Consider the following 19,240-nt stretch of genomic DNA (forward strand, 5'->3'; position numbering starts at 1 on the left):
ATAATTAATGATGGAAGTATTTTTCTCTTTATTTTCTGAACATCTGTTCCAAAAAAAATTTGTACATTCTTTTGACAAAAAAGAATCAAACTTTTCTCTATATTCACATAACTATTTACAGTGTTCATGTAAAGCATTCATCTGTTCTTTGTATAATAAAAAATTCTGTTTTCAAAGAGAAACGTTTACTGCCAAATTTCCTTTAAAAAAAAAAAAAAAAAATGCAAGTTTTCCTGAAAAAAAAAACAAAAACAAACTTTCACCTAACAATTTATGGTAAAAAAATTAATCTTTTTTTTTTTTTTTTTTGGAGGGGGGGGGGGGAACTTTTATTGATTAAAAAAATTGCAAAAAATAATAAAAGTAAATAAACGAACAAAATGCAATTTTTCTTGAGGAATGTGTTCCATTTTAACAAACTGAGCCACAGCAATGCGTGGCCGGGTACAGCTAGTGTGTGTGTGTGTGTGTGTATATATGTATGTATATATATAATATATATATATATATATATATATATATATATATATATATATATAAACTCGCAGACGTATGAGGGTTATGCAACAATGAAGTTGTCCCAAATCCACACCTATATCCAGTGTTGAGGCCCCAGCTTGCGGGCTTTGGGGAGTGTGGAGCCACCCTTTAATTACCATTGCTCCCAGGTCCACTCTGACCTGGAGTGGTAGTACCTGTTAGGGTCCCAGCTATGGGTTAAATAGAAACCGACTTGAAAACAACAAATATATTCTATTAAAATAATTTTTTCTTCAAAATCTTTGGATTCGGCATTAAATAACCCGAAAAGGGTTGATATGCCGTAAAACAAAAACAACCAACCAACCAAATCCACACAGATGATTTATTATAGTGATGAAGGCTTTGTGTAGAACCGTCCACATTAAAAAATTTTTTTATTTTCTTAAAAATTTTTTTTTTTTAACTACTATTCTCTATATTGTTGGTACAATTGAATGCCGCGGACGGAGAGACAGTAGATCTCCGGTTTTGTATCAGTTTTCTGCATCCTAGATGGCTGTCTTAATGAAGACTGAGTGTGTCTCTCAGTGGTTTTAGTGCACCACCACATATAAACATAGAAATTTCTACATCTCGGCGCATTACATAGAATACCTAGCATTCCCAAATGTTCACCCAGCTGGTAGGCGCATCGTTGCTTAACTTTGGTGATCATCTAATGAGAGCCAGTGAGTGAATATGATCTCTCTCTCTCTCTGTCTCTCTCATGCACCTGTAAACTGTTGGGTCACAATCACTATTACTATCTCTTGTAGTTTGATTCTAATCAAAACGTTCTTGTATAAATAAAAGTTAAGTCTATTTCTCTTTTATTCCTAAAGATAAATATAGTAGAGAAACTAGTTTTGCCATCGAATTTACATGCAGGTTTTTGGTGTTTTAGTTATGTTAGATAACACACAAAAAAAGACTTGCTCTTTCTCTAAATGCTCACAGTGATCTTAAGAAATATTAGAAAAGTGCTTGAATTCAGGATGAGCATGAAAAATAGCTAAGTGAGCCGGTTGTCTTCAGTTAATTACAAATTACGATTAATTATAACAATGAAAGCATTTTTCACTCTCACAACTAACGTATGTTTTTTGTGATTAAGGTCTATGGGGAAACGGCCTCAGAGAAACAAACGTTGATTAGCTCAGCTTTAGTAAAATAGATATTTCTTTTTTATAGAACGACATTAAAAGGTTTGTAATAAATAGGAAACGCTTTTGGCAACTGACCTTTTGACCTTTATCACTGGAGAGCTCTTGGAAAGTTTTTTTTTTTTTTAACCATGAATTTGAAAGCGAATATATTTATATCAGCAGATTATATCAAGGTGTATGCAATTATTTTTCATAGTTTATCTGTAAATAAGTTATGTTCATATATTAGTATATGTAGGATTCATTCCTAAATTGACACAGCATTATGAATTTCAGTAACACATTAGCTAAGGGTGAATAATGTGCGCTATATTTACTTTAATTTACGCCTGATTTCCGTGGATTTTTAGCAATAAGTAAGACATTAATAATATTCTTCCAAATTTTAGTTTCTTTGGGGTATTTTAAAGAGTTTATATTGGACACAACCTCTTATTTGAAAAACCTAATGCTTCAGCTTTGTATTCGATATATAGTTATTAGATTGATGACTCAGAAATAGGACCACAAACACTAAACACTATAGGTTTTAATGATATATTGGGGGGGGGGATACAAGAAAAGTGGTGACGTATTACTTGTCGGTCGAATCTCTATAGAGCCTCCCCATCCCCTCGAGAGTACTTGGCCCTCTATTAATATAGAATTTGGAAGAGTTCATTAATGGGTAGGTAACGGTCCCATAACATAGGTTCTGAATTTCAATTTCTTAAGACCCCTTAAGCTTAAATCTTAGAACTTTTCTAGAATGAAAATCATGCAATTCGTTTTGATCAAAATTGGAATAAGGATTCTAGATATAAGTTTAAGTATTAAAACTAAATGATATAAAATGAACTTATGCTTTGAATTTTTATTATTCAGACTATTGTTTTCATTTTTGCTATTTTTCTCTTTGGTTGATGGAACCTCAGACCTTGCATCCTCCGAAGTGAGAATAGTAGTCCAAATAATTATCAAAATTCCGAAAATTGTAATTTTTTATTTATTTATTTATTTTTTTTTTAATATATTTTACAATAAAAATGTATTTTTATTTTAGTTAAATCCAGTTGCTAATAAAATTGCAGAAAAAAAAATCTTGAATGTTAAAATCTCCATATTACTTGTATTCAAACTACTTCTGAAGATCTGAGATTACGTCGGCCAAAACATCGCGTATAAAAGAATCAAGATTAGAATAGCAGTCTGAAGAATACAAATTATGAATTCTCAACTCAAAAATTCCAAAACCATGATAAAAAAATTAAAAAAAAAAAATTTCAAACAAATTTTCAATTAAAGATTTAAAAATTAAAATATTTTATTTATATTTTATATCAATGCCTTTCAAAATATTTTATTTCTAAGAATCTTGTTTTAGAGGTTAGAAATCTGAAAATTGGTTAACTTCACTGTCAAAAGAACAGCGATGACTTTTTATTTTTTATTGCAATTGCAAATTATTACAATTAGAGCAACTTTACATTAACTTGCCAGTTACATAATGCTTTAAAGGTCTTGAATTGGAAGACGTTTAATTTCACAAGAGTTTCTAGAGGGATAGCTATTCTATACAAGTCCTGGAGATGATGAATTTTCAGTGAGTAGCTGTTCTGGACTTTATAATTTTGCAGACAAAGAGCAAAAGATCCTTCTCGTGTTGACAAGAAAAAATTGTGCTGGAATGCAAAAAGATTCTATTTTTATAGTGTAATTCTGGTTTCTGATTGGTTGATAGTAGAACATGGTTCAATTTGATTCATCAGTTCCTATCGGCGGCGTTTATCAATAGAATCTCACAACTTTCAGGGATCAAACCCCCCATTAGGTATAAAAAATATTGCAACAAAAGGTTTTATATATATATATATATATATATATATATATATATATATATATATATATATATATATATATATATATATATATATATATACAACAAGTTAAGGCACCAAACGGTTATTTAAAAAAAAAAAAAAGAATTTTTTTATACATTTTGATTCTAACATTTTAAAAATGAAACCATTCCGGAAAAAGAAACATTTCAAAGTAAAGACTTCTTTTTTTTTTTTTCTGTCTAGTTTTAAAATTAAACTGAGATCTAGTGAATAAATTGGTTTTGCTTGAGTCAAACGATCCCCCACCCCCTTTAGATTTTTATATCTGTTTGGGATCTTTCTATCGATTATATCTCGCTGCTGATGCAATTCTCTATCTATATAAGAGCCAGGTACGTCCAAGGATGGAATACTGTTGCCACATCTGGGCAGGAGCTGCTAGAAAGGACTTGTCCTGCCTTGATAGAGTTCAAAATAGACTTCGTAGCCTCGTAGGATATGTCCTTTTCTCTTTCCTGCAACCTCTTTCTCACAGGAGATGTTGCAAGTTTGTCTCTGATGTATCGTTATTTTCATGGGAAGTGTTCGACTCGCCAAACTTTCACAAGAAACACTCATCTAGTTGAAAACACTATCAATAATTCCTCCCGCTCTTTATCTGTGCCTAAACCTAAACGTAGATTCCATGAACAAAGCTTCTTTCTTAGAACTGCACGTCTGTGGAATTGTTTTCCGTTTTCTTGCTTTCCGGCTGACTACAATATGATTGTCTTCAAGTCTGGCATAAACAAGTTCTTGATGAGCCATTCCATGTAAGTTAACAAATTTACCGAATTTCCATTACTAATGATTACAATATTGTCCAATTTCTACTGTGCACTCTTTATCCCTTATCCTCGAGTGGCCTCTTGGCCTTGATAATGTGGTTATGCCTATGTAAAAAAAAAAAAAAAAAATGCTCTTATTCATCTTAAGTAAGGTATGTTCATTTGGACGTAAGGGTCTACTATTTGGAATCGTGTGAAGAGTTAAGCAGCGAGATGTCTGTTTGCATTACATTTAAACTTCTGCAAGTTAGTACAGGTAGGGAATTCCAAAGTGTGGCAGTCCGAGAGACAAAGCTTTAAATGCTTTCTAGCATCTAGGGATCTCAACGGTGAAGAGGTGGGATTTTGCTGCTTGATGGATTAATCGATTTGTACGTGAAGCGGCTACAAGTGATAAGAGTTGATAAAAGCACATTCCATCAAAGAAAAACAGACACAAGAATGCAACATTGCGGTGATAGTACAGGAGTTGGAATTTGGTTAAGAGTACGGGATCTATCAGACCCCCCCCCCCCCCCTCCATTTAACCGTAGCTCAATGGGTGACCCAACAAGCTAGATTTTCTTTATCTATAGATGCACCTTTCTTGGTCAGCCCGGTAGACTTTTGTTTTGGTCGTATTGATTTGAAATTTGGTATATATTGATAGTTATAGTGCAGGTCTAACCTCCATGTTTTATGGAAATCTTTGTTTATCGCAAGTAAATTTTTTTCCTTTTATCTTTTCTTTTTCCCCCGCCTAGAAACAAGTTTATTGATTTGGTGAATGAAGAAGCTTATAAAGCTTTTTTTTCTATTTATTTAAAAAGAAAATGCAACTTTTTTTTTTTTTTTTACACAGGAATCGCGGCCCAGAGGCCACTCGAGGGTAAGGTATACATTAGTCAATGTGATTATGGCGTGATTATAAACATAAGTAGTGGGAATTTTGTAAATTGGATTACTTAGGGAGACTGTTCATGAAGAACTTGTTTATGTTGGACTTGAAGACACTCAGATTGTAGTCAGCTGGGAAGCAGGCAATCGGAAGAGAGTACCACAGGCGTGCAGTTCTAAGAAAGAAGCTTTGTTCATGGAATCTACATTTAGGTTTAGGCATAGATAAAGAGTGTAGGAAATTGTTGATATTGGTTTCAGCTAGACGAGTGTTTTTTAGTGAAAGTTTGGCGAGGAGAGGGGGATCATAGATAGAAGCTCAGCTGAGCACTTGCCATGAAAATAACAATAAAGCAGAGATGTTTCGTTGAATTGCATTCATCCGCAAAACATCTAGCTAATTTGCATATTCTTTTAAACATTCATCTTAATTCCCTATTTAAAAAAAATTTTTTTTTTTGTTCGGTTTTCTTATGGGATGATCCTCTTTAATTTACTGACTACTTGTGACCCATTGGGTCAGTGTATGTTATAGCTAGCTATGGAATAATGAGTATACAGAATTAATGTGTAAAAGTGCAAATATCATATTTAAGCATATTTTATGAGCGGCCAATGCTGGGCGGCCTGCTAGTATATATATATATATATATATATATATATATATACACACACACACACACACATCTATAGGCGTATTAGAATTTTTGTAGTAATTTTTGACACCCCCTAACACGAAACTGCGAATAAAATATAAAAAAACTCGTAATTTCTCTTTTAAAAGTGGGTTGTTTATTTTCTTTATGGATTATACTTTCAAAATAAACTACTAATATTATTTTTTTATTTTTTAAAAAACAGTAATGAAATTAATTGAATTTCACAAGTTCTGTATTTTTCAATTTTTAAACTTTAAAAATTTATCAAAATTTTTCTATTGATTCTATTTTTACGATATTTTCAGGGTCAATGTGAAATTTTATGCTCTTTCCAATAAACCGAATATAATATTTTAGACAAACGTTTTTGTTTTTTTTTTAAATTCACACCCTCTATTTTGAAATGTCTATTAAAAAGTAAATAATTTATGTGCCCAAGTTTTATATATCACAAATTGAAGATAAAAGATCAATAAATAATATATTCTAATTTAAAACAAAACAAAAAAACCCAGTCTTTTGGAAATTTACCTGTAAAGTTTGAAGTTTAAAACCTTTTTTTTAAAAAAACGTTTGTATTTTTTTTTTTTTTTTTTTTTTTTTTTTTAAATGAAACCTTGGTCCTTGCTCCTTTAATTGAAAAAAAAAAAAAAAATAGGGTTTGAATTACATTTTTCGAGTAGTTATAAGCTTGGAAAGACAGGGGGTCGAATTATTCAATATTTTTCACAAAGTTTCTGACACACCTAACACACCTATGTGTGACATATTTTGATAATTCATCTGCCCCCCCCATAAACCCCCCCTCTCCCGCACATTAAGCATTCTTTATGCTGACATATTTCAATAGTTGGTGAAAAGGTTTTTTCTTATTTTCAAAGTATAATTCATTTATATTTATGAAATTAGAAAAGTGTTACCCATTGAGTCTATCATTGAACTTGGGTAAAAAAAAAAAAAAAATATTGATTTGGAACAAAGTGAGTTTACAAAGCCAGTTAGAAATAGACAAAACTTAAAAATTAACCTCTTTCCTCTCTGATTTTTGTCATTTATTACCTTTGTCTGCCAGTAAACAAAGAAATGACTGAAGTGAGAGTAAGAACAGGACGGGAGCAGAAATCGCACAATGTGCACCCTAAGTTATTGTGGATTAACTTTGCTTTAGTATTTATATGTATTAGTGATTAAACGATTCAAATATTTTTCCAGATTCTGTTCCCTTTTAAAATTCTAAATATAGTTTGTTTTTTTTTTTTATGGGAGTCACTATCCTAAAAAAAGCCTGTAATATGAACATATTTTTGCAAATGTAAAAATACACTTGTGGGGATGGTTTTAGATTAACTAATAGTTTTATAATCAATATTTATTTCATCATTATAGGCATACTTTTTTTTTTTTAATCTAATTTTATTTTTCTATTCAATTAATCATTTCAACACTAATGGCTGTATACAAACCAAATTACACACACACACACTAATCCTTCTCGAGTTGAGCACTACTTGCTGCTACTTCTATTAGTATTAGCATAGTGCAAAGATCTTTATAAATAAACAAATGGAGGATTGTCTTCATTGCTGACAGTGTATAATAAAACATTGAGATACCACACACCAATGCCGAGCGTCTCGTTAAGTGGTTAGAATCTCAGCCTATCCACGAGATGGTTGTAGATTCGATCATAGCTTGGGGTGAGTACTACTGGACTACTCGTGACCCCAACAAGCTCTCCTGTTGAGACATCTCCACTGATTTGGGCATGCTTTTCGTTGTCACCCAGATGATTTCACCCACACAGACATTGAACCAGCCCCTTTTTAAGGTTGGAAAAAATGTTGCAACCGAAAACCCGGCTCAGAATGGTGAAACCAGATACAGATCTAATGCTGGACTATTGTTTCTATGGGGTTTTGCCACTGAAACCATGATTAGATAACAATCATATTTGGTATTGCTATACAAGAAAATCTGCACAGCATTATTGGAGGTTGTAAGAATACAAATATATCTTGTAAGTCTGATTTATAAAAGGCACTATGTCTGCTTGTTTGTCTCCATATTTTCAAACTCTATCTCCTCCGCAGAGGGGCCTCAAATGATTGGATTTTTTATGGACCATTCTTTTATGGGTTTTTAGCCATTGAATATAGTTTTTAAGGGGTCAAAAAGGGTTAAAAATTAAAATCCTTATACATTTTGTACATTTAATCAGTTCATATGCATGTCATGTTGGCATAGTGGTAACGTCACCAGCTTTGAATGCTAGTTTTGCTTTTGGTTTCAATTCTAGCTGATGGCACTCAAATAGTTTTTTTTTTTTTTTTTAAATCACGACTACAATATATATAAAATCTGGACAAAAAGCAGCCCCCCCCCCGCCGTTGTATATAAGAGTGCTCAATATCTTTGATAGAGCAAGTATTTTAATATTTTGTTATATTTTATCCAAGATAATCTACTCTCATTTGCCTGAGATAAAAAATGATATATAGTCACCAAAAAGTTATTTCTATCCTAAGAATAGCAGATGTATTTAAACGCAACTTTATTTTTCTTTTCTTTTTATATGGCCTGGGCAACACCGGGTAGCCCTACTAGTATCTTTTTATTTAAACTTCTGTCTCAATCCATCTTTCATTTTTAACCCTTTCCCGTTGTTTCTACATCCTTCTTCCCCACCATCTTCTTACCTCTGTCCAGCCCATTCCTCTTGTTTTAATGTATTGAAAATGATAATGTAAGTCATTTACCTGAGCTTTCAGTTTTAAAATTGTTGTTCCAGAGCAACAGTTTCTTCCCCATTCATTTCATTAAAAATATGAAATTTATATTTTAATTATGCCAGAGTAACGCCAAGTTTTTATTTTTCCCTTTCCCTTATATATCAACTGGAAGTTGTTTAATACCAGACGAAAATAGGCAGTTCAAAACTATATGGAAAAATTTTTTTAATAGTGTGTGAAAAATGAGGGTGAGGATAGGACCCTAAGCAGTGAAAAAGAAAAAACAAGGCAAAAACCATATGGTCCCCCTGACTAATGCCTTGAATTTTAGGAGAAAAAAAAACAAAAAAAAAACTAGCTCCAAAATGTTTTTCACCCTTAGAATACTCTGGGCTCAAGCCCCCTAGAATTTTCTCAGGGTCAAATATTACGTTTCCAGATGTATATCCATGTGAGATTGCTTTTGAGTAATTTTCAGCAAAATCTAATGGTCGGAAAAGATTCTATATCTCCAAAAGTGCTATTTTTGGTCATTTCAACCCCTTTTAACCCCGTTATGACGCGACCAGAATTTTTATCAAAAATTTGAGAATGTTACATTTCCTCTCTTGGGTAGTTGTAACTTCATCCAAAATTTCAGAAAAATGTAATGAGTAGTTATTGAGAATTTTGGGAACGGATGAGGGTGAATTCTAAGGTCCAACTCCGACTAAGTCTGTGGACCAAAAAGTTGATGTTCCTAAAATATTTCCCCTTTTTTTATTGTATACATTCTTTTGTATGATTTTAATTAGTGGAATTAATGTCTATTTTTTTTTTTTTTTTTTAATATCAATTTTGATAACTAGCAATGAAAGTCGATAAATGTTTAAAATTGTTTTGTTGGTTAAAGAAAAAAAGGAATAAATAAGCTAAGTGAATAATTGCGTTTTCATCATGTGAAATAAAAAAAAAATCATTGAATCCTTTTATGTATGATTTAAAATGTGCAGAAATGTTTTGAATGAAATGTTGGAACATTTGCTAAATGGTCATGTGACTACAATTAAAAGAAAAAAAAATCTTTAATTTAAATTTCGCAAAATTTTTTCACTTTAGCCTTTAGCAGTTTCACATCTTGTATATCAAAGTAATTCTGTGATAATGTATTTTTGAGAGCTTGTATTTTATTTATTTATTTTTTTTGCCTTATTTTTTGACAGAAATGCTATCAACTTTACAGAATTGTATTTGTGAAAAATCAACTTCTCATTATAGTTCAATATTATTATCCTGCCTTGACAGTTCAAAATAGACTTTGTAGTCTAGTGGGAGGTGCCCTTTTCTGTTTCCTGCAACCTCTTTCTCACAGAAGAGACGTTGCGAGCCTGTCTTATTTTTATGGCAAGTGCTTGTCTAAGCTCCAATCTATGGTCCCATCTGGCCTGACTTTTACGAAAGACACTCGTCTAGTTGAAACCACTATCAATAACCCCCCCCCCCCATCTGTGCCTAAACCTAAACACACATTCCATAAACAAAGCTTCTTTCTTAGAACTGTACGCCCGTGGAACTCTGTTCCGTTTTCCGGCTGACTACAATTTGGTTGTCTTCAAGCCCAATGTAAACAAGTTCTTGATGAGCCATCCCCTCAAGTAATCCAATTTACCAAATTTCCACTACTAACGATTACATTTTCCCCATGGACTACTGTACACTCATTAACCCTTATCCTCGAGTGGTCTCCGGCTTTGATAAGTGGTGACTCCTATATATATATTATATATAAAAAAATATTAGCATTACAAATTTAATTTTTTTTTTTCTTCTTCCCTTAACTGTTATTTTATCAATTTTGAATAGTTATGTAAAAGAAGCTCAAAACCATTTGAATTATGCAAATATCACTAGTGGTTAAAAAGTTATAAGAATTGAAAATGCTGAAATTTGTCCTTAGAATTTGGCATAATTCTGTAATCCTTTTAAAAAAAGTGGGCCAAAATACAGACCTCATGGTTTCAAGAAATTCAGTAATTTTTTTTTTCCACTATTTTTAAGTTAGTCTTAGAACTTTCATGTATCATTTTAAGCCATGTACAGTGTGGAATGATAAAGTTATTGCTCTAAAGAAAACAACACTACAGTTTTGTTTTAAAACTTATTGAAAATTATGTAGTAGAGCTGACATTTATTCAATATAGCCGCCTACAGCCTTAATCACTGCCTCGATATGGGTCCGGAACTAGGAGCATGTCTTTTCCACAAGCAACGGCGGGAGCTCTGAAAATATTCGGTGGATGGCAGTGATCAGGTTGGCTTTGGTGTTGTAGGAGGTCATGTTGGTGATGTTTTCAACGTATGACCAAACAAAGTAGTTCATTGGGTTCAGGTTGGGGGAGGAGGGGCAGTCAGAGATAGAAGGGTACAAAGTCATTGCACTCCTTCTGAAGCCAAGCCTGGGTTTCTTTGGACTTGTAGGCTGATGCCAAGTCCTACTGCCACATTCAGGGTCTGCCAGCGGCCACCTGATTGCAGCAGGAGATTATGACACTCTTCAGCACATCCCGGTACACTTTGGTGTTGACTTTCAAGCCAACTTCAGAGATGTGAGGTTGAGGTGCCATGATGTGGCTCTCACTTGAAACCACACCAAAGACCATAATCATGGCTGCAACTTTTTCATAACCTTGGGCATGTTCCTGTTATTCATGGCAATCCAACAATGTTTTTTTTTTTTTTTTTTTTTTATACATGGGAATCACCACTTATCAAGCCCCATAGACCACTCGAGGATAAGGGTTAAGAGTGTACAGTAGTCAATTGGACAATATAATAATCGTTAGTAATGGAAATTCGATAAATTTGTTAACTTAAGTGGTGTTCTTATTGTCATAACTCCTGTCTCACTCGTGGAACATTGTGTCACTTTCAAACCTGATAGAAGGCTTCTAACGCTCTTGGGATTTATACACAACTAGCCAATCAGTAGATGGTTTGTAAACAAAAACAAAAAAACAAAACCAATGAAAACCGGTTTTCATCAAACCATGGAATCATGTAGTCTTTTCTAAGGCGACAATTTTATCATTCCACCCTATATTGTAAAAAAAAAAAAATAAAAAATATCTAAATTTCAAAGTCTTTAAAACTGGCACACTTGTTTCATACAGGTTGCGAAATAATTTAATACAGCTTTAATTTCTTTTCACAAATTTGCATAGTGACTGTATAAAAGTAATCATGCTATTAATGTTTTAAAGAAATTGTGTAACCCAATAACAAAACAATATTTTAACGCATTACACTGCTCTAAAATGTTTTTCAACAACATTGTGGCAGGTTTTAGTGCTTCAGAGCCAATATTCTATTGATTATTATATTGTACCCAATATATAATATTGATTTCAAAAGATTAAAAATGATTTGGTTACTATCAGCTAGAATCAAAATAAAAATGTCAGATGGATAGGAAATAGTTAAGTGGACTTACACCTGCCATGTTCCTTTTTTTTTTTTCTTTTTTTTCTCAATTTTGATCCCATAGCAGCTGTTTTTACCGGTTAAAGACCAAATCGAATTTGCTCCACAGATCCAAATCTTCTATATACAAAGTTTCAAGTCTGAAGACCAAACATTGGCAGGAGTTTGGTAAAGACCGTTCCTCACACAGACAATTTATATAGATAACTCATTTTTAGTTCTGTTCAATGATTGAACCACTAACTTCAAAACCCGGCAAGTTAACTAATTCATCTTCCACATCAGACAGATATTTATTATGCTTATCCCTTGTCTATGTTCTGGTTTTGTGACATTTTTTTTCATAAATATTCATTTGTGCCATTTTTATTGTTCATCCATATTCATATAAGAAAAAAAAAAAAAAAAAAAGTTAAAAAAGATTTGTAACTTTTCATCTTTCGGTCAGTGAAGGAGAAATCCTTCTATACTGAGGCAGTTAAAATTTTTGTCTCAGTCCAGAGTACCTCTTTTTGGGGAAGCTGGATTTTCTCACATTTTAAATCGATTTTGTGTCTCGCTCTGCCCTCGTGGAGAGACAAGTAAAAGTATAAAATCATTTAAATTTTATCAAACTTATAATCTGTAGTCGACTATTTTACAAATAATAACTTTGTAAACAAAATAAAAACAAAACATTGCATAAAAGCAAACCCGGATGGAAAAATTTTACAGCTTTTCATCCTGAACAAAGCACAGTGCCACGTGGATGTAAGGGGTTACTATTTGGTCCCAAAGTTACAGGGACACTATGTAAGAAGTTGAACAGCGAGATGTCTGTTCACATTACATTTAAATTTCTCAAGGTAGCAGAAACCCCAGGAAAAAATTCTATAGTCTACCAGTTTGAGAATTTGGAAAGAAAATTTTTTTAAATTTTGCAAAAACATTAGTCATGGTGAAAGTAAACTTTACTCATGGAGGGGGACCCTGCATGCTCGGTGTGTTTATTTTCTCTTCACTTGAAAGTAAATTTCAATCCGTGGGGGGTGGGAGTGGGGTAGGGTGGTTGATTGGGAATTAATATTTTTTGGAAAGTAAATTTTTATTGTGATAACAGCTTTTTTACCCCCACCCTCGTTTTCAATTCTTAAATAATCTGTAAAAAATGTTTTTTCTCTCCTTACATTTATGATTTGGAGACTATAAAAAAGACACTGATAAATTTCTCATTTTTCTCATATCTTGTGTTTATTTTGTTATATATATATATAAAAATTCGTATTCCTGTCTGTTTATTTGTTCACAATTTGATTAATATATACAAAAGGTCCATTTCTTTTAATGCTTCATTCATTCCTATATATAGTATGATTCGTGTAAAATAGACGATTGAGAGATGACGTCATTTGCATATTACATTAAGAAAAATCGATTTATTAAATAGCAGTGTATTAGTTATTGCTTATAGTAAGAGAATTGTTTTAAGTGTTCTATTTAAGTTTATTATTTAAATTTGATTTATATTGAGAACATTTAATTTATTTTTACCAACATCGATTTAAAAAAATTTTTTTTTTATATAAACTGATTTCAGTTGAGTTTTGAGTTATTTCCCTTGGACGCTAACTTTCTTTTTGTTTTCTTTTTCGGTGGATAATCAAACTAAAAATAATTCACACAAACTTTCAAGAATTATTTTTGGAATCAGTTCAAATAAAATGATTTCAGTGATTTCGCAATCCAGTGGATTTTTATTTTAAAATTAAACAAACAGTCCAATTCAACTGCGATTCTTTATTTAAAGTAAAAAAAAACAAAAAAACAACTTTACGATTTTTTTGCCAGTTTTTTCTTCACATTTTTTTGACATTGTAATTGCTTATTTTTTTTCTTTTAATAACACAATAAGTCATAACTAATCATTTTTATAGCATAAAAACGTATTTCGGTTAACACAAATTTTACTTTGGTATTTGTGAAACTGGATTATTTACAGTTTGTTTTTGTTGCAACAAACCGAAATTACAGATCTTTCTAGACTGAGAGAGCATAAAAGAAATTCGCTTAAACTGGAATATAGTCATAAAAGGGGCTCAATATCTGGAGAATAGCTTCTCTTTGTATCCCTTCTGCGAAATATCTGGTGGAGAGTTTGTCACGTACTACTGCTTTTTTCGGGGTGGGGTTACATTTTCCTGTTTTCATTCGTTCTTTTATTTTTGGAATTTTTGTGGGAGTAACGATGGAGTTGACATATAATAATGAAAAACTGGTCAATATTCTTAGTATAGCAGGTGTGGCCAAATTAAACTTAATGTCGACCCTGGCAACACTAGGTATCCATGCTAGTGTGTGTATATATATATATATATATATACACTAGCATGGATACCTAGTGTTGCCAGGGTCGACATATATATATATATATATAAGTTAAAATGTAAATTACATAGGAACTTTATTACATCAAGTCCATAAGGGTTACAGAAAGAGGAATAGGGGAGAAACCATGGCATTTCAAAGATAAATGCTTCTTGTCAGAAGAGGAGAAAAAGCTGACATTATACAAAAGTAAAGGTAAAAAAAGACAACATCGACTTTAAAAACATTCAGATTAGAAATGTAAACTTTTTTTTAGATAAGAATTAGAAAAAATTATTTTATGGGGAGGGGACGATATAGAGATGAAAGAAGGGACAGAAAAGAACAATAAATGCTAAAAGAATATACAAAACAATATATAAGATAAAATACTAAGAAAAAGTGTCTTTAATTTATAAAAATATAAAATTTTTGAAAAACTAAACAAAATTATTTAAAAAAAAAAAAATTAAGATTCTGATAAATTTAAATTATAAAATATAAATAAAGTATGACAAATTGAATACAAAGAGAAGGAAAAATAAAAAATCAACTCAAGTTCTTGAAAGATAATCCGTTGGTTATTAGGTTTTACTTGAGGATAAAATAAAATTGAAATGTGTGTATATTAAAAAACGAACTTATTTATTTATTTTATTTATTTTTCTATCATGGAATATTTCAAGAAATTTATCGTGTGTGTGTGTCCATGTTTTATTTGAGAATTGTGGCCATTTATTTCATTTTCTCGTTTCTACCAGTACTGCCCCCTTCTCTGATTACTAATAATAAACTGTTTCTCTTAATTTCAGGGACATTTAATTGGGACGATTACATGAAAGAGAGCGGTTCCACTGCAGCTCCACCTTCATGCTTCAAACAGGTGAATACAACTTGGACTGTCTTAAAAGATTCATTTAAAAAAAATTTTTTTTGGGGGGGGGGGGTAATTTTCTGATTAATTTTTTTTTCTCTCATTTCTTAAATCATTTTCATGATTTATTCATAAAATTGTTTTTCAAAGAAATTTTACTTTCGAAATTCAAACTGATTCTGTTATTTTTCCAAGTTATTTCTTTGTTTGACTCATTTTCCAACTTATTTCTTTATTTATCTCATTTTCCAAGTTTTTCTTTGCTCTCTTCCATCTTTTTTTCTTTGCTCTCTTCCATCTTTTTTTCTTTGCTCTCTTCCATCTTTTTTTCTTTGCTCTCTTCCATCTTTTTTTCTTTGCTCTCTTCCATCTTTTTTTCTTTGCTCTCTTCCATCTTTTTTTCTTTGCTCTCTTCCATCTTTTTTTCTTTGCTCTCTTCCATCTTTTTTTCTTTGCTCTCTTCCATCTTTTTTTCTTTGCTCTCTTCCATCTTTTTTTCTTTGCTCTCTTCCATCTTTTTTTCTTTGCTCTCTTCCATCTTTTTTTCTTTGCTCTCTTCCATCTTTTTTTCTTTGCTCTCTTCCATCTTTTTTTCTTTGCTCTCTTCCATCTTTTTTTCTTTGCTCTCTTCCATATTTTTTCTTTGCTCTCTTCCATATTTTTTTCTTTTTTCTTTGCTCTCTTCCACATTTTTTTTTTTTTCTTTGCTCTCTTCCATATTTTTTCTTTTTTCTTTGCTCTCTTCCATATTTTTTCTTTTTTCTTTGCTCTCTTCCACATTTTTTCTTTTTTCTTTGCTCTCTTCCATATTTTTTCTTTTTTCTTTGCTCTCTTCCATATTTTTTCTTTTTTCTTTGCTCTCTTCCATATTTTTTCTTTTTTCTTTGCTCTCTTCCATATTTTTTCTTTTTTCTTTGCTCTCTTCCATATTTTTTCTTTTTTCTTTGCTCTCTTCCATATTTTTTCTTTTTTCTTTGCTCTCTTCCATATTTTTTCTTTTTTCTTTGCTCTCTTCCATATTTTTTCTTTTTTCTTTGCTCTCTTCCATATTTTTTCTTTTTTCTTTGCTCTCTACCACATTTTTTCTTTTTTCTTTGCTCTCTTCCACATTTTTTCTTTTTTCTTTGCTCTCTTCCACATTTTTTCTTTTTTCTTTGCTCTCTTCCATATTTTTTCTTTTTTCTTTGCTCTCTTCCATATTTTTTCTTTTTTCTTTGCTCTCTTCCATATTTTTTCTTTTTTCTTTGCTCTCTTCCATATTTTTTCTTTTTTCTTTGCTCTCTTCCACATTTTTTCTTTTTTCTTTGCTCTCTTCCACATTTTTTCTTTTTTCTTTGCTCTCTTCCACATTTTTTCTTTTTTCTTTGCTCTCTTCCACATTTTTTCTTTTTTCTTTGCTCTCTTCCACATTTTTTCTTTTTTCTTTGCTCTCTTCCACATTTTTTCTTTTTTCTTTGCTCTCTTCCACATTTTTTCTTTTTTCTTTGCTCTCTTCCACATTTTTTCTTTTTTCTTTGCTCTCTTCCACATTTTTTCTTTTTTCTTTGCTCTCTTCCACATTTTTTCTTTTTTCTTTGCTCTCTTCCACATTTTTTCTTTTTTCTTTGCTCTCTTCCACATTTTTTCTTTTTTCTTTGCTCTCTTCCACATTTTTTCTTTTTTCTTTGCTCTCTTCCACATTTTTTCTTTTTTCTTTGCTCTCTTCCACATTTTTTCTTTTTCTTTGCTCTCTTCCACATTTTTTCTTTTTTCTTTGCTCTCTTCCACATGTTTTCTTTTTTCTTTGCTCTCTTCCACATTTTTTCTTTTTTCTTTGCTCTCTTCCATATTTTTTCTTTTTTCTTTGCTCTCTTCCATATTTTTTCTTTTTTCTTTGCTCTCTTCCATATTTTTTCTTTTTTCTTTGCTCTCTTCCATATTTTTTCTTTTTTCTTTGCTCTCTTCCATATTTGTTCTTTTTTCTTTGCTCTCTTCCACATTTTTTCTTTGCTCTCTTCCATATTTTTTCTTTGCTCTCTTCCATATTTTTTCTTTGCTCTCTTCCATATTTTTTCTTTGCTCTCTTCCATATTTTTTCTTTGCTCTCTTCCATATTTTTTCTTTGCTCTCTTCCATATTTTTTCTTTGCTCTCTTCCATATTTTTTCTTTGCTCTCTTCCATATTTTTTCTTTGCTCTCTTCCATATTTTTTCTTTGCTCTCTTCCATCTTTTTTCTTTGCTCTCTTCCATATTTTTTCTTTTTTCTTTGCTCTCTTCCATATTTTTTCTTTTTTCTTTACTCTCTTCCATATTTTTTCTTTTTTCTTTGCTCTCTTCCATATTTTTTCTTTTTTCTTTGCTCTCTTCCATATTTTTTCTTTTTTCTTTGCTCTCTTCCATATTTTTTCTTTGCTCTCTTCCATATTTTTTCTTTTTTCTTTGCTCTCTTCCATATTTTTTCTTTTTTCTTTGCTCTCTTCCACATTTTTTCTTTTTTCTTTGCTCTCTTCCACATTTTTTCTTTTTTCTTTGCTCTCTTCCACATTTTTTCTTTTTTCTTTGCTCTCTTCCACATTTTTTCTTTTTTCTTTGCTCTCTTCCACATTTTTTCTTTTTTCTTTGCTCTCTTCCACATTTTTTCTTTTTTCTTTGCTCTCTTCCACATTTTTTCTTTTTTCTTTGCTCTCTTCCACATTTTTTCTTTTTTCTTTGCTCTCTTCCATATTTTTTCTTTTTTCTTTGCTCTCTTCCATATTTTTTCTTTTTTCTTTGCTCTCTTCCATATTTTTTCTTTTTTCTTTGCTCTCTTCCATATTTTTTCTTTTTTCTTTGCTCTCTTCCATATTTTTTCTTTTTTCTTTGCTCTCTTCCACATTTTTTCTTTGCTCTCTTCCATATTTTTTCTTTGCTCTCTTCCATATTTTTTCTTTGCTCTCTTCCATATTTTTTCTTTGCTCTCTTCCATATTTTTTCTTTGCTCTCTTCCATATTTTTTCTTTGCTCTCTTCCATATTTTTTCTTTGCTCTCTTCCATATTTTTTCTTTGCTCTCTTCCATATTTTTTCTTTGCTCTCTTCCATATTTTTTCTTTGCTCTCTTCCATATTTTTTCTTTGCTCTCTTCCATATTTTTTCTTTGCTCTCTTCCATATTTTTTCTTTGCTCTCTTCCATATTTTTTCTTTGCTCTCTTCCATATTTTTTCTTTTTTCTTTGCTCTCTTCCATATTTTTTCTTTTTTCTTTGCTCTCTTCCATATTTTTTCTTTTTTCTTTGCTCTCTTCCATATTTTTTCTTTTTTCTTTGCTCTCTTCCATATTTTTTCTTTTTTCTTTGCTCTCTTCCATATTTTTTCTTTTTTCTTTGCTCTCTTCCATATTTTTTCTTTTTTCTTTGCTCTCTTCCATATTTTTTCTTTTTTCTTTGCTCTCTTCCATATTTTTTCTTTTTTCTTTGCTCTCTTCCACATTTTGTCTTTGCTCTCTTCCATATTTTTTCTTTGCTCTCTTCCATATTTTTTCTTTGCTCTCTTCCACATTTTTTCTTTGCTCTCTTCCATATTTTTTCTTTGCTCTCTTCCATATTTTTTCTTTGCTCTCTTCCATATTTTTTCTTTGCTCTCTTCCATATTTTTTCTTTGCTCTCTTCCATATTTTTTCTTTGCTCTCTTCCATATTTTTTCTTTGCTCTCTTCCATATTTTTTCTTTTTTCTTTGCTCTCTTCCATATTTTTTCTTTTTTCTTTGCTCTCTTCCATATTTTTTCTTTTTTCTTTGCTCTCTTCCATATTTTTTCTTTTTTCTTTGCTCTCTTCCATATTTTTTCTTTTTTCTTTGCTCTCTTCCATATTTTTTCTTTTTTCTTTGCTCTCTACCACATTTTTTCTTTTTTCTTTGCTCTCTACCACATTTTTTCTTTTTTCTTTGCTCTCTTCCACATTTTTTCTTTTTTCTTTGCTCTCTTCCACATTTTTTCTTTTTTCTTTGC

The 19,240-nt window shown here is 31.3% G+C and overlaps 1 protein-coding gene across 1 annotated transcript in view; it reads left to right on the forward strand.

The window, feature by feature from the left end:
• LOC145287780 (polycomb protein SCMH1-like) overlaps positions 1-19,240 on the forward strand; it is a 121,895-nt gene that overhangs the window by 87,206 nt on the left and 15,449 nt on the right. The window contains exon 3 of the mRNA XM_080135606.1: positions 15,214-15,284. Within this exon, the coding sequence (XP_079991732.1) occupies positions 15,214-15,284 (71 nt within the window). The remainder of the gene's footprint in view (positions 1-15,213; positions 15,285-19,240) is intronic.

This window comes from Euprymna scolopes, chromosome 11 (assembly GCF_053919585.1).
Source record: "Euprymna scolopes isolate OS-2025 chromosome 11, ASM5391958v1, whole genome shotgun sequence".
Lineage (NCBI taxonomy): Eukaryota > Metazoa > Mollusca > Cephalopoda > Sepiida > Sepiolidae > Euprymna > Euprymna scolopes.